The 16,217-nt window shown below is 40.4% G+C and overlaps 1 protein-coding gene across 1 annotated transcript; it reads right to left on the reverse strand.

Moving 5' to 3' along the window:
• Positions 1-10,207: 10,207 nt before the first annotated feature.
• Positions 10,208-13,007, reverse strand: DEFB129 (defensin beta 129). The gene is made up of 2 exons (XM_010361275.2): positions 12,925-13,007; positions 10,208-10,819 (listed from the first exon to the last, which is right to left on the reverse strand). Exons 1-2 carry the CDS (start codon positions 12,980-12,982, stop codon positions 10,326-10,328), a joined length of 552 nt encoding a protein of 183 aa, XP_010359577.1. The 5' UTR covers positions 12,983-13,007; the 3' UTR covers positions 10,208-10,325.
• Between the last annotated feature and the right edge of the window lie 3,210 nt (positions 13,008-16,217).

The raw sequence follows: 16,217 nt of genomic DNA on the forward strand, positions 1-16,217 counted from the left end.
CTGCCTCACTCTATCCACGCTTCCTCTTTTCCACATCCTCAGCACCCACTCCCCCTTCCTCACTCAGAACTAGAGCTTTTTTTTTTTTTTTTTATCTGCAGTGAGCATGACTTTCACTATACATGTCTTGCTGTTATGTGGTCATTTGCCTATTTATTTCTCTATCTTGGCTGCACAACTTTTAAAGCATGAAAATGATTAGAGTTCATTCATTTCTTAGTCCTTAATGTTTGCCCAGAGACCAGAATAGATGCTAATAAATACTTGCTGAGCAATGGAAGAAATATACTTTTTGAACACAGCCAAGTCTGACTGCAACTTTATATACACTTCTATCTTGGATTTGAGTTAAAAATCCTAGTGAAGTTGGTCAGCTTTCCCCAGGGCCTGAGACTGTCAAATTTAGAATAAAGGCAGAGGCTCAGGGTGTTTTAAGAGGCATCTGTTGGTTGGGCGCGGTGGCTCACGCCTGTAATCCCAGCACTTTGGAAGGCTGAGGCGGGTGGATCACCTGATGTCAGGAGTTTGAGACCAGCCTGGCCAACATGGTGAAACCCGGTCTCTACTAAAAATACAAAAATTAGCCAGCCATGGTGGTGGGTGCCTGTAATCCCAGCTACTTGGGAGGCTGAAGCAGGAGAATCGCTTGAACCTGGGAGGCAGAGGTTGCAGAGAGCCGAGATTATGCCGTTGCACTCCAGCCTGGGTGAAAAGAGCAAAACTCTGTCTCCAAAAAAAAAAAAAAAAAAAAAAAAAAAAGGCATCTATTGTTCCTATTGTTCCTACTTCATTCTTCCTCCTCTTTTTGTGGGGGGGGGGTGGTTGGGTGGGGGACAGGGTCTCACTATGTTGCTCAGGCTGGAGTGCAATGGCTATTCACAGGTATAATAACAGTGTACTACAGCTTAGAACTACTGGGCTCAAGCAATCCTTCTGTCTTAGCCCCCTGAGTAGCGGGGAATACAGGCATGTGCCACCACACCTGGCTTTATCCGACCTTCATTTACCCAGAGCTCAGAAAGAAGGAAGAAAGGATATTATCTCTTTTACGGCCTGTATTAGTCTAGGGTTGCTATCGCTGAATACCACAGCCTGTGTGACTTCAACAGCAGATAATCATTTTCTCTCAGTCCTGAAGAATGGAAGTCCAAGATCGAGGTGCTGGCAGGTTCGGTTTATCCTGAGACCTCCCTCCTTGGCTTGCAGATGGCTGACTTCTTGCTGTGCCCTAACATGACCTTTTCTTTGTGTATGCATAACCTTGGTATCGTTTCCTCTTCTCATAAAGATACCAATGTTGGATAGGATCCTACTCATATGACCTTATTTAACCTTAAGTATCTCTTTAAAGGCTTTACCTCCAAATACAGTGACATTGTGGGTTATGGCTTTAGCATATGAATTTTGAGGGGAACAGAGTTCAGCCCCTTGGCTCACTTAGTGGTAAAGGAAGTAGATAACCTATTGTCCTCCATGGGTGCAGGACAGGCCAAACTAGTATCCAGCTCTCTGAGCAGATGAGTAGACAGCAGGGAAGCCAGTAACGACACTGTTTCTTGCTTGGATTTTTCTAATTCAGCTTGTCCAGGCAGGAATCTGAACAAGCAGTGCCAGCTGCTGTGTGCCCACCCTGCCCTCTAGAGCCCGGCACATTCCTTATGGCATTCTGAGTCTCATGTACTAACAAAAGGCCTTTGCTTTGTTAAAATAAATATATATATTTTTTTCTGGACATACCAAGCTCCCAGCTTTTAATCTATGGTTTTATTTGGTGCTCTTCTCTTCATCGTCTTAGGTTATTTACAGGCTAACTTATTGTATATATGCTCATAATAGTCTCTCATTTTATAATTTTTACAAGTAACAATTTGAGTTCATAAACAACATTTTCAGAGTAGTTCTGGACTGGAAATCAGGGCTTTAGAAGTGATGTAGTTAGTTAGGGATGGTCTTCTAGTCAATTGAGATTCCCCCTCTAATAGTTATCTTCATCACTGGCACTTCCCCCTTCTATCCGCTGTCATGCTTGCAGCAACATTATTAAGCACAGGATCACCTCACTGCTTAGCAAAAACAGAAATAATTCACCTGCATACATATTAGGTTGGTGCAAAAGTAATTGCGATTTCAGACCGTGAATTTTAAATCACTATAACTAGGCTCAAACACATCTTGATTAATCAAAATAGGAACCATTATAATCAACACATTTTTGCCAACGAGGAATACATTTGTTTATTCCTGTAGTGTAAAAATCCATGCTTTGGGATTCAGCAAATCCCAATCCAGGCAGGAATCTGAACAAGCAGTGCCAGCTGCTGTGTGCCCACCCTGCCCTCTAGAGCCCGGCACATTCCTTATGGCATTCTGAGTCTCATGTACTCATTTTCAACATCCTGCTGATTGTGGAAACATTTTCCCTGCAAAAAGTTGGAAGAAGTGGTAGTCGGTTGGTGAGAGGTCGGGTGAATATGGTGGATGAGGCAAAACTTCGTAGCTCAATTCATTTGACTTCTGAAGTGTCGGTTGTGCAACATGAGGTCAGGCCTTGTCGTGAAGAATTGGGCCCTTTCTGTTGACCAATGCTGACTGCAGGCATTGCAGTTTTCGGTGCATCTCATTTCCATCTCATTTTCTGAGCATACTTCTCAGAGGTAATGGTTTCGCCAGGATTCAGAAAGCTGTAGTGGATCAGAGCACCAAAGAGTGACCATGACCTTTTTTTTTTTTTTTTTTTTTTGGTGCAAATTTGGCCTTGGGAAGTGCTTTGCAGTTTCTTCTTGGTCCAACCACTGAGCTGCTCGTCATCAGTTGTCATATAAAATCCACTTTTCGTTGCCATGTCACAATCCAGTTGAGAAATGGTTCATTGTTGCATAGAATAAGAGATGACGACACTTCAAAACGATGATTTGATTTTTGCTCAGCTCATGAGGCACCCACTTATCGAACTTTTTCATCTTTCCAATTTGCTTCAAATGCCAAACGACCATAGAATGGTCAAGGTTGAGATCTTCGGCAACTTCTTGTTGTAAGAGGATCAGCTTCAGTGATTGCTTTCAATTGGTTGTTGTCAACTTCTGATGGCCGGCCACTACATTCCTCATCTTCGAGGTTCTCCTCTCCTTTGCAAAACTTTTTGAACCACGACTGCACTGTACTTTCGTTAGCAGTTCCTGGACCAGATGCATAGTCAATGTTGCAAGTTGTCTCTGCAGCTTTACGACCCATTTTGAACTTGAACAAGAAAATCGCTTGAGTTTTCTTTTTGTCTAACATCATTTCCATAGTCTAAAATCAACATAAAATCAACAACAAGTAATAAGTCATTAACAAAAAAACATAAAGTGAGAAATACCTATTAAAATGATGTATAGGCTGGGGGCGGTGACTCACACCTATAATCCCAGCACTTTGGGAGGCTGAGGCGGGTGCATCACCTGAGGTCAGGAGTTAGAAACCAGCCTGACCAATATGGAGAAACCCCGTCTCTACTAAAAATACAAAATTAGTTGGGCATGGTGGCACAGGCCTGCAATCCCAGCCACTAGGGAGGCTGAGGCAGGAGAATAGCTTGAACCCGGGAGGTAGAGGTTACAGTGAGCCGAGATCACACCATTGCACTCCAGCCTGGGCAACAAGAGAGAAACTCCGTCTCAAAAAAAAAAAAAAAAAAAATGTGGTTATGGTATAACATAACCACATTTATTTAAGAACACATTCTAATATCAAACAGCAAATTCCAACAATGCAAAAGCTGCAATTACTTTGCACCAACCTAACAGTTCAGGATAGGGTAGTAGTTTATTTATTGATTGTTACTTTGGTGACTCCCTGTGAAGTGCTGCATGAATGCACTGCTAGTAAGTGGAATGTTCATAGGTTTCTAATTTGATCAGATTGGATTCTAATATTGGCTCTGAGAAGTTAAAAAAAATTTAGTCACACAGTCCCTGAGTGGCAGGACCTGTGGTGGCAGGACCTGGGATGGCCAGGGTGAATCCTAATCTCACTCTCTCCTTCTTATTTATTTATTTAGAGATGGAATTTTGCTTTTGTCATCCAGGCTGGAGTCCACTGGCACAATCTTGGCTCACTGCAACTTTTGCCTCCCATGTTCAAGCAACTACCCTGCCTTAGCCTCCTGAGTAGCTGGGATTATAGGTGCCCGCCACCACACCCTGTTAATTTATGTATTTTTAGTAGAGATGGGGTTTCACCATGTTGTCCAGTCTGGTCTCGAACTCCTGATCTCAGGTGATCCACCTGCCTTGGCCTCCCAAAGTTGTGGGATTACAGGTGTGAGCCACCACACCCAACCTCCTTTCTCTTCTTTTTTAATAGACAGGGTCTTGCTTTGTTGCCCAGGCTGGAGTGCAGTGGTATGACCATAGCTCACTGCAGCCTCAACCTTCTGGGCTCAAGCAATCCTCCCACCTCAGCCCCCACACCCCCTGCCCCAGAGTAGCAGGGACTAGAGTTATGTACCATGACACCTAGTTAATTTTTATTTTTAACATATACAGGGTCTCATGATGTTGCCCAGACTGGTCTCAAACTCTTGGGCTCAAGCGATCCTCCTGCCTTGGCCTCCCAAAGTGTTGGGATTAAAGGCATGAACCATCACACTTGGCTGTGAAACCTAATCTCATAGCCCCTGAAGGACAGGATCTAGGGTAGCACTGAGGTATGCCAGGGTGAATCCCAAGGGAGAACTTACTATCACTGTGGGGCCCTCAGGGCTTAGAAAAAGGCCCTCTTTTCCTTTGGAAACTTTGGCAAAATGGAAACTCTGAGGTTTTCACCAAGCATATTAATGAATAATTACAAAAGTGTCTACTTGCAGCTGGTCTGAATTGAAGAATGACCAGTCCTAGATGGGAAATGCAGCCTTTACTCTGGTTGGCTTTGTGCCAACCTAATATTTGGAGGGTTCTATTACATAGCAAAAGGGGAGAACAGATATTGGAGAGTTACCATATTTTTCACAGTGGGTACAGAATTTCCCTGAAGCAAACTCATGTTCTCCAGTAGCATTTATCCTGAGAAGTGCTGGGTAAGTTCTATGATAGGAAAAGGGGACTTAGAGGAAGGCCTTAAACTTGTGTGAGAAAGAAATTTTCTCTTCTTTCTGTGGGTAAACACGAAAGAGAGCATTCCGTGGGAATTTTCCTTCCATGAGAAGGAAAGCTGGACTTTCAAGAGTTTGACAAATAGCTGTAGCAGGGAGAGAATCAAACACTCATCAGGTAGGCTTGGGGTTCCTCAGAGAGCACGTATCTAGCAGGTGTTAAACTTATGCTTTGTATTGCAACTCCTTTCTGTTGTGCAAAAACTTCCAGGAAATATTTTTTAAAGTTATATTCTAGAATTACTGTGGGGCATCATGAAAAATCTTTGTCTTTCTTAGAGTGACACTGTATTAAAAAATGAGTAGGATGGGGAAAGGTGATCTTTGAATGAAGCTAGGTGATATGTAGCAGAGAAGAATATGTTAAAAATATGGATGCAGTTATGTATTTTCGCTTTTGTTGCCTGTGCTTTAGGGTCATATGCAAGAAATCGTTGCCCAGAACAATGTCATGGAGCTTAAATACAGAAAAGTACTGTGTTTTCTTCTAGTAGTTTTACAGTTTTAGGTCTTATGTTTAAGTTGTTAATCATTTGAATTGATTTCTTGTATATGGGGTGAGATAAGGATCCAATTTCATTCTCCTGCTTGTGGGTAGCCAGTTTTCCCAACACCATTTTATTGAAGAGACCATCCTTTCCCCATCGTATGTTCTTAGAACCTTTGTTGAAAGTCAATTGACCATAAATATGTGGGTTTATTTCTGGGTTCTCTATCCTATTCTATTGGTTAATGTATCTGTTTTTAAGTGAGTACTATGCTGCTTTAATTACTATACCTTTGTAATATATTTTGAAATCAGAAAGTGTAAACGCCTTCAGCTTTGTTCTTTTTACTCAAGATTGATTTTGCTATTCTGGGTCTTTTGTGGTACCCTGTGAATTTTAGGATTGTTTTTTCCATTTCTGTAAAAAATGCCATTGGGATTTGGAAGGGGGGAGATGTATTATATCTGTAGATTGCTTTAGATAGAATGAATAGTTTTAAACAATATTAAGTCTTTCAATGCCTGAACATGGAATATCTTTCCATTTATTTGTGTTTCCTTTGATTTTTTCATCAATACTTTTAAGTTTTTAATGTACCTCTTTCACTTCTTTGGTTAAGTTTATTCCTATTTTATTCTTTTTGTTGCCTTTGTAAATAGATTGTTTCCTTGATGCCACTGATTTTTCTATGTCGACTTTTTTGAATTTATTTCTTAGTTCTACATTTTTGTGTATGTGTTTGTGAAGTTTTTAGGGTTTTCTACATATATGGTCATTTTACCTACAAACAGAGATACTTTTACTTCTTACTTTCCAAATTTAATGTACTTTATTTCTTTTTCTTGCCTAATTGCTCTGGTTAGGACTTGCAGTACTACGTTAAACAGAAATGGTTTGGGTGCAGTGGCTCACACCTGTAAACCCAGAGCTTTGGGAGGCCGAGTTGGGAGTATTGCCAGAAGCCGGAAGTTTGAGACCAGTATGGACAACATTGTGAGAACCTGTCTCCATCAAATAAAGAAAATAAATGATGATAAAAGTAAATGGGTAATCTTGTCTTGTTCCCAATGTTAGGGGAAAATCTTTCAATTCGTCAACATTGAGGATAATGTTAGCTGTAAGCTTGTCAAATATGACCTTTGCTATGTTGAGGTACGTTCATTCTATACCTAGTTTGTTGAGCATTTTAATCATAAAAGGGTTTTGAATTTTTTCAAATACTTCTGTGCATCTATCAATATGATTGTGTGATTTTTACCCTTCATTCTGTTACTGTGGTGTATCACATTTATTGGTTTGCATATGTTGACCCATCCTTGCAACCCAGGGATAAATTCCATTTGATCATGGGGAATGATACTTTTAATGTGCTGTTGAATATGATTTGCTTGTATTTTGTTGAGAATTTTTACATCTTTGTTCATTATACATATCATACATCTATATTCATCACACATATCATGCATATCAGATGTATAGGCCATCAAACATATCACACATACGAGATGTATAGCCGTGCAATGTTCTTTTTTTGCAGTGTCTTTGTCTGGCTTTTGTTATATGGGTAATGTTAGCCTCATAATGTGAGTTTGGAAGTACTCCCTCCTCTTCTGCACAGTAAGGGAAACAATTGACAGAATAAAAAGGCAACCTAGAGAATAGGAAAAAAAATATTTGAAAACTGTATGTCTGATAAGGGGTTAATCCCTAGTTCATATAAAAAACTCCTACTCAGGCTGGGCATGGTGGCTCATGCCTGTAATCCCAGCACTTTGGGAGGCCGAGGCAGGTGGATCACGAGGTCAGGAGTTCAAGACCAGCCTGGCTAACATGGTGATACCCTGTCTCTACTAAAAATACAAAAATTAACTGGGCGTGGTCGTGTGTGCCTGTAATCTCAGCTTCTCAGGAGGCTGAGGCAGGAGAATTGCTTGAACCTGGGAGGTTGAGGTTGCAATGAGCTGAGATCGCACCATTGCACTCCAGCTCTGGGTGACAGAGTAAGACTCCGTCTTGCGGGGGAAAGAAAACAACCTCCTACTCAGTAGTAGATAAACAAATAAACTGATTTAAAAATGGGCAAAGGACTTGAACAGACATTTCCCCAAAGAAGACCTACAACTGACCAACAGGCATATGAAAAGATGCTCAACATCATTAACTATCAGAGAAATGCAAATCAAAACTACAGTGAAACATCACCTCAAACCTATTAGGATGGCTACTATTTTAAGAAGCCCAAAAGATAGTAAGTCTTGGAGATAATGTGGAGAAATCAAGCCATTGTGTACTGTTGGTGGGATTGCTAAATGATGCAACCACTATGGAAGACAGTATGGAGGTTCCTTAAAAAATAAAAGTAGAGGCCGGGCGCGGTGGCTCAAGCCTGTAATCCCAGCACTTTGGGAGGCCGAGACGGGCGGATCACGAGGTCAGGAGATCGAGACCATCCTGGCTAATATGGTGAAACCCTGTCTCTACTTAAAAATACAAAAAACTAGCCGGGCGACGAGGCGGGCGCCTGTAGTCCCAGCTACTCGGGAGGCTGAGGCAGGAGAATGGCGTAAATCCGGCCACTGCACTCCAGCCTGGGTGGCAGAGCAAGACTCCGTCTCAAAAAAATAAAATAAAATAAAATAAAAGTAGAACTACCATATGGTCCAGCAATCCCACTCTGGGTATATATCCAAAGGAAGTCAAATTAGGATCTCAAAGAGATATCTGCACTTCCATGTTTATTGCAGCATTATTCACAATAGTCAAAATATGGAAACGACCCAAGTATCCATTAACAGATGAATACACACACACACACACACACACACACACACACACACACATACACACAACAGAATCATTAGTTTTAAAAAAGAAGAAAATACTACATTTGCAAAAACATGGATGAACTTGGAGGACATTATGCTAAAGGAAAGAAGTCATGCACAGAAAGACAAATACTGCATAACCTCATTTATATGTGGTATCTAAAAAAGCCAAACTTGTAGAAGCAGAGAATTCAATAATGGTTGCTAGGGATTTGGATGTGGGGTGCGGAAAATAGGGAGTTGTTTAATGGATATTGTTTCAGTTATACTAAATGAGAAAGTTTTAAAGATCTGCTGTACAACACAGTGCCTGTAATTAACAATATGGTATTGTGCACTTCAAAGTTTGTTAAGAAAGATTCTCATGTTAAAAGTTTACTGAACAAACATAAAAGCAACACCCCCTCTTCCCAAAAACAAAACCAAAAGGACACAAATATATTTTGGGAGGTGATGTATATGTCTATCCCCTTGATTGTGGTGATAGTATCACAGGCATTTGCATATGCCCAAATTCATGCCATTATTCACATTAAATATGTTCAATTCTCTGTATATCAATTATGCCTCAATAAAGCTGTTAAAAACTAGAATAGATGTCTGTGACATTGTAATTTAGGCAATAAAAGGAAGTGTGATCTGAGATTGCTGATCTCTGGGATATAATATAATGTTCACATCTCCATTTTATGACTAAATAAACTGATGCTTATGTGTGGATAAATGATTTGTTCAAGACCACACAGTTAAAAAGTGCCAGAATCAGGATGCTAGTCCAGGCATATCAGACCTGAATTTCTATAGTCTTAAATTATATGCCACAGCCCTCAGAAATATGCCTGTCTCCTCTGGATTAGTGGCATCCCCTTTGCCTAACAGTCACTATAATTACTTGTGCCCTAAACCTCTCTAGCCTTGTGCTGTTCAATATTCTATGGAATCCTCTATTCATATGTGACTATGAACACTTGAGATATGGCTAGTATGAATAGAAATGTGCTCTAAGTGTAATTACACATATGAGATTTCAAAGATGTAGTCCAAAAAAGATAAACTCTCATAAATAATTTTTACATCGATTACATGTCAACATAATCATGTTTTGGACATATTGCATTCAATAAGACATATTATTGACCGGGTGTGGTGGCTCAGGCCTGTAATCCCAGCACTTTGGGAGGCTGAGGCAGGTGGATCACGAGGTCAGGAGTTCGAGACCAGCCTGACCAACATGGTGAAAACCTGTCTCTACTAAAAATACAAAAATTAGCTGGGCATGGTGGTGCACACCTGTAATCTCAGCTACTCAGGAGGCTGAGGCAGGATAATTGCTTGAACCTGGGAGGCGGAGTTTGCAGTGAGCTGAGATCGCACCACTGCACTCCAGCCTGGGCGACCGAGAGACTCTGTCTCAAAACAAAACAAAACAAAACAAAAACACATGTTACAATCAATTTAACCTTTTTCTGATTTCTACACATTCTATTTTGCATATGGGCATCTCCTCCCAAATATATGAGAGAAGAAAATACATCTCTTGATACTTTCCTTACTGTTGCTCCAGGAAAAGCACACTGTATAACAGACATAAATGCTTGTTACAGAGGCCTAATCTAGGCCATGCATGGGACAAACTCGATGCTGTAGTCACCTTCCTGATGCTTACTTTCTCCTACGCATCTAAATTTAAACAATTCCATCCCTTCCTAGCTCTACCCCCTCTGTGAGGCTCTTGTGAGAATGATAACATTATATAAAGTGTAGGTGCTCAAACAGTGTTTATTGAATGACTGATGACAGAGGAAACAGTTCTATGTCATTTTATAGATAGCAAAAATAGAGAGGAACTTGAAACTTTAAGTTTTAAGGGAAAGATCCCCATTACTGCTCTTCTGCTTCCTCCAGCTCCAGTGATGGTGTTGGCAGTATGTTTGGTGGAGGTGGTGCTGGTGGTGGGGAGGCAATGGCAGAATCACCGCTTTCTTTGGTGTTACTCTTGGTAGAAGTAGCAGTGTATGTGATCTGTCCTGAGGTCATGGTGCTGACAGTGGCAGAGTTCACAGGGGTGGCATTTGGAATGATGACAAGGTTGGTATTAGCCAAAAAGCTAGTGCTTTTGATTTGGGGGAGAACGGACAAAATATGTTTTCTTTGTATCACAGCACTAGAATTCTTGGCAGGTTTTAGCATCTCTTGGATATCTTCATTAAGTACATTGGGTGTTCCATACTGCAGGTAGTTTTTAATCAATTTAACCACTTTTGGTCCAATACAACATTTTTTCATCTTGCATTTCTGTATCTCTTTTTCATCCACATTGCAATGATCCCTGCATCTCCCAAAACCCATTAAACAGCTTCTCAAGCCAATAAATTCTGCATAAAAAAAGAGAAAGTCATTGAGCCAAGGTTAATAACTAGAGATGATGTTAAAACTGCTATTCATACTCAATTTTAAGACTAGTGTTTAGGGATGTTGTTGAAGGCAAATGGGCAGGCCAGGAGAGTCTCTATGCCCCTCTTGATTCCAAAATTAATTTCCTGTTTAGTCTGCCTTCCTTGAGTAACTTTAAGAAGCAAAAGGCACGTAGAGGATAGAGTAATTATTTGCTTTTAGGATAGAATTTTAGACTTTCAACTTAGCATCTTGGGTACTTGTCGGACATCACTATCCCATCTCCATAATCTTGGGAAATCCCAATGAGAGCAAAGTCTATCATAAAATTAATTTAAGAAAGAAGTGCAAAAGAGAATCAATAGAATTTTCAGGAGTCCTTTCTTTTCACCAAACCCAGTAGCCCATGACTTCTCTTTTCTCAACAATTGCTAGATCTGTGATTCCTGAAGCATGGTGTTCTCCTATCTCTTCTAGCCTCTTTGGACACTCTATCCCTCAGAAGTCTCATTCATTATCCCAGCCTTAACTTCATATCCACCAAGGTAACTTCTGTGTTGTTATCTATAATTCTAAATTCCTTGCTCAGCTTAGTATCTTATCTTTATCTGCTGAATGATTTTTCCATCCTAACGTCTCATCTTTCTTTTTTCTGAATCTAAAAAGCTTTTCTCCCTTGTTCATATTAATAACTAATTATTTTCCATAAATTACAAGAGATTTATGTAGCATCTATTAATTTTCAAAGCATGTTCACATACATTTCCACATTGTTTTCTCATCAAATGGAAAACAGAAAAAAATTCTTATATTGGAAGCAGTTGCATTGATTAACCCCATTATATTCATATGAAATTGAAGTTCAAAGTGGTTAAGTGACTTTACCCAGGATGACACAGCCATACTTGCTTATGGTACAACCCTTTTCCTAGGGTCCCAAGATAAAAACATTAGAAGCATCTTTGACTCTTCCACTTTCCCTGCCCCGAAACCCATTGCTATTTTTTTCAAATAGCTGGATGATTCTTGTATTCTGAAACAAATCTCAATGCTTCTCCTTTCTTTTCCAAAAACAATAGTTAATCCCCTGGCTTAGCCTTTTGCCATAATGCATTCCTAGATGCCCTTATGGTAGTTTGGGGATTTTCAGGAAGACAAAGGCTGAGAGAAGGGATAAAGGCCCTGGAAAACCTGAAAGAATTCAAGATGGAGGAACACAGGCCTGTGTACTGGATCTTGAAAGGGGTTTTTTTGAGCATGAGGGAAGAACTTCCTCCTTTTTACACCAAAGTACAAACTGATAGGAACCTTTGTTTCAAGAGGTGGTTTTACAGGAAGGGGAACAATACACACTGGGGCATGCTGGGTGGAGGGAGAACATCAGGAAAAATAGCTAATGCATCCTGGGCTTAATACCTGGGCGATGGGTTGGTAGATGCCACAAATAACCATGACACATATTTACCTATGTAACAAACCACACATCCTGCACAAGTACCCCAGGACTTTAAAAAAAAAAAAAAAAAGAGGTGGTTTAAGATAGAAATAGAACTAAAAGGAGGTAGACCTGGTCTTAGTCTTAGCATGATAGACATATACAGGACAGGAAGGCAGTATTATATTTTGGATAGTTTCTGAATAGACAAAAAATATTCTGCTTTCTCTGTAGCTTCCTGGGTATTCCCAATGGACACAGTCTGGGAGTCGGAGCCTATGAGAATGTATCAGTGCACGACTGATACAGTAGGTAAACTCTTTTTTTTTTTTTTTTTTTTTGAGACGGAGTCTTGCTCTGCCGCCCAGGCTGGAGTGCAGTGGCCGGATCTCAGCTCACTGCAAGCTCCGCCTCCCGGGTTCACGCCATTCTCCTGTCTCAGCCTCCCGAGTAGCTGGGACTACAGGCGCCCGCCTCGTCGCCCGGCTAGTTTTTTGTACTTTTTAGTAGAGACGGGGTTTCACCGTATTAGCCAGGATCTTTTTGAACAGCTCATCTTTCAGCCTCCTCTCTTTGGGTTTCCATTGTCATGGACAGCCAAATCCTTGGTTCCTCACATCTACTCATCTTAAACCTGGGAATCCACATTACCTGTGTTCACCTGGTACTGTAGCATGAGGCTGGCAAAGATAGGAAAAAGGAGCTTCATGGCTGGGTGCCAGAGAGGAAGCCCTGGATCTGGGTTGATGCTCCTGAGCTCCAGCCTTTATTGGCCTCTTCATGGCCTTAGGCCATGAGCAGTGAAGTGCAGCCGAAGCAGGTTTGTGTGCTGCTCACCGTAGTTGTGTTTTTTCTGACTGTTTGAAAACACCCTTTCCTGAACACCTCTACGCACCAAATTTCCTGCTCTTGATCCTGGAGGAAAACATAAGATATGTAAGATAAAAAAGAAAGAGCAAGCCCTTTGCACGTCTCTCTCTTTTGTTTTTTTGAGATGGAGTCTCACTCTGTTGTCCAGGCTGGAGTGCAGTGGCGTGATCTCGGCTCACTGCAACCTCCACCTCCCAGGTTCAGGCAATTCTCCTGCCTCAGCCTCCTGAGTAGAGTATCTGGGACTACAGACGAGCACCAACACGCCCAGCTAACTTTTGTATTTTTAGTAGAGACGGGGTTTCACCATGTTGGCCAGGCTGGTCTCGAACTCCTGACCTCAAGGGATCTGCCCACCTTGGCCTCCCAAAGTGCTGGGGTTACAGGCGTGAGCCACCGCACCCAGTCGCATGTCTCTTTCTTAATGTTGGAGTAGGATAAGAGTTAGATATTGGATTCACTAATTGTCAGCCCAGTTATGTTAAGGTTGGCACTAAGGGCACGAGAATTAGAAAAGATAGAGGAGCGTGAAGATTCTGCCTTGTTTGTACTGGTATGTCCAGTGGCCAGCATAGGTATTGGATCAACATACAACGTCAGTACATGTTTGTTAAACAAGTTTGTGGGAGACAGCTCTTGGCATATCTTTAACTTTTGAGTTTACAATGATTCCCACATCCTTTTAAAGTATCAATTAAAAAAAAACCTTTTTTAACTTCGGGGGTATATGTGCAAGATGTGCTGGTTTGTTACATAGGTAAATGTGTGTCATAGGGGTTGGTTGTATAGATTATTTCATCACCCAGCTATTAAGCTGAGTGCCCATTAGTTATTTTTCCTGATCCTCTCCCTCCTCCCACCTTCCACTCTCCAGTAAGCTCCAATGTGCATTGTTCCCATCTGTGTGTCCATGTGTTCTCATCATTTAGCTCCCACCTGTAAGTGAGAACATGCAGTATTTGGTTTTCTGTTTCTGCATTAGTTTGCTAAGGATAATGGCCTCCAACTCCATCCATGTCCCTGCAAAGGACACGATCTCATTCTTTTTTATGGCTGCACAGTATTCCGTGGTATATATGTACCACATTTTCTTTATCCAGTCTTTATCCAAATGGCCAAATGATGGGCATTTGGGTTGATTCTATGTCTTTGTTATTGTGACTAGTGCTGCAATGGACATATGCATGCATGTGTCTTTATAATAGAACCATTTATATTCCTTTGGGCATATACCCAGTAATAGGGTTGCTAGGTCAAATGGTATTTCTGACTTTAGGTTTTTCAGGGATTGTCACACTGTCTTCCACAATGGTTGAAATAATTAAAAGCAACGATTTTTATAGCATACTGCTCAGATTCCTTGGTCATAGCTGATTGATCCAGGGGTAACACTAGAACCAAGCCTACTAATCAGATGGTTTCCCCTGCTAATTTGGAACGTTTCCTAAGAAACTCAGATATCGAAGCTCATTGGCTCTGAATATTATTAATTGTTCAAGTTTCAAGAGTTTCCCTGGTTCCTTACCTTCCTGAAATTCATGTCTTCTTAGGATTTCATTAGCTACTATAGTATCCAATGACTCCTCGGTTTTGTTTAAATTAAACTGTTATTTTTTAAAACAAGCAAATCTTCTTATGAACTTTCAATTTATGAAATGTATATTTTACTTCTATGAACAAAAATAATCAAGTTTAGGCATATTTACTTACTACTTGTCAGTATCAACAGATGGAATTAACAGCCCTTTGGAATCAGTTAATCCTGAATATCACATATTAATTGGTTTCTGGTGTTCTAAGATGCATTAAAATAATATTATTCACCTCATTGTGTCTTGCTAGTCCCAAAGCAATAAGAATGTGAAGAGTACCAGTACAAAGATAAGCACATTTATTATGAAACAAAAAATTGAGTTAATAAGAATTGTAAAGTTATGAAAAATTAAGTATGTTGCATGCTTGTATGGAATGAATCTATCAACAGTGTAGAATAATTTTGTAAAAAGACAAATCATTCACATGCACAAGGTGTTGCATTTATGTATATCAATTGGGAAATGAAAAACACTAGCTATTTTCAACAGAATTTTTTTTTTTTTTTGAGACGGAGTCCCACACTTGCCCAGGCTGGAGTGCAGTGGTGCCATCTTAGCTCACTGCAAGCTCTGCCTCCCCGGTTCACACCATTCTCGTGCCTCAGCCCACTGAGTAGCTGGGACTACAGGCGCCTGCCACCACGCCTGGCTAATTTTTTGTATTTTTAGTAGAGATGGGGTTTCACCGTGTTAGCCAGGATGGTCTCGATTTCCTGACCTTGTGATCCGCCCACCTGGGCCTCCCAAAGTGCTGGGATTACAGGTGTGAGCCACCGCGCCCGGCCTAGAAATATTTTTAATACTCAGAATTATGTGCTTATAAACTCTTTCCAGAAGCTGACTGTGGGCTCGGTCTCCCAGAATGACTTCCAGAACATCCCAGCAAACTGGCCCAGCAGAGAATCTGCTAGTTCTTTCATAATCAGGAAGGTAGGGTAACAGGATCCCATGATTAGACATGTTGGACTTCAGGAACACACCATGGTAGCTATAATATAAGAGCAAGGATATTTTTCTGCTGCCTCTACAACTGTCTCTTGAAACCCAGAGAGCTAGGGATCAGACATTGGAATGTAACAGAAAAAGTCGACTGAGTTTAAAGATTTAATTTCCCTAACAATTTAGAACCGTCAAATTTTCAGTTTCTTCTTGGATCACATCAAGTAGTTGTTTATTTCTTCTAAATTTGATTTTTGGCATAAAGTCACTCACAATATGCCCCTTGATCTCTTTACTATCTATAGAGTTTGTAGTGATGGCTATATGTTTTATTCTTCACATGGACAATGTGTTTTCATTTTTTTCTTTGTTATTCCTATAGTGAATTAATTAATTGGTCTTTTCAAAATCAACTTTTGGTTTTGTTGATTCTATGTTTGATTTTTATTTAATTATATTTTATTTTAAATATTATGAAAATTTAAAAATATTTATTTATTTATTTATTTATTTTATTATTATTTTTTTTTTGAGAAGGAG

Source organism: Rhinopithecus roxellana, chromosome 13 (assembly GCF_007565055.1).
Source record: "Rhinopithecus roxellana isolate Shanxi Qingling chromosome 13, ASM756505v1, whole genome shotgun sequence".
Lineage (NCBI taxonomy): Eukaryota > Metazoa > Chordata > Mammalia > Primates > Cercopithecidae > Rhinopithecus > Rhinopithecus roxellana.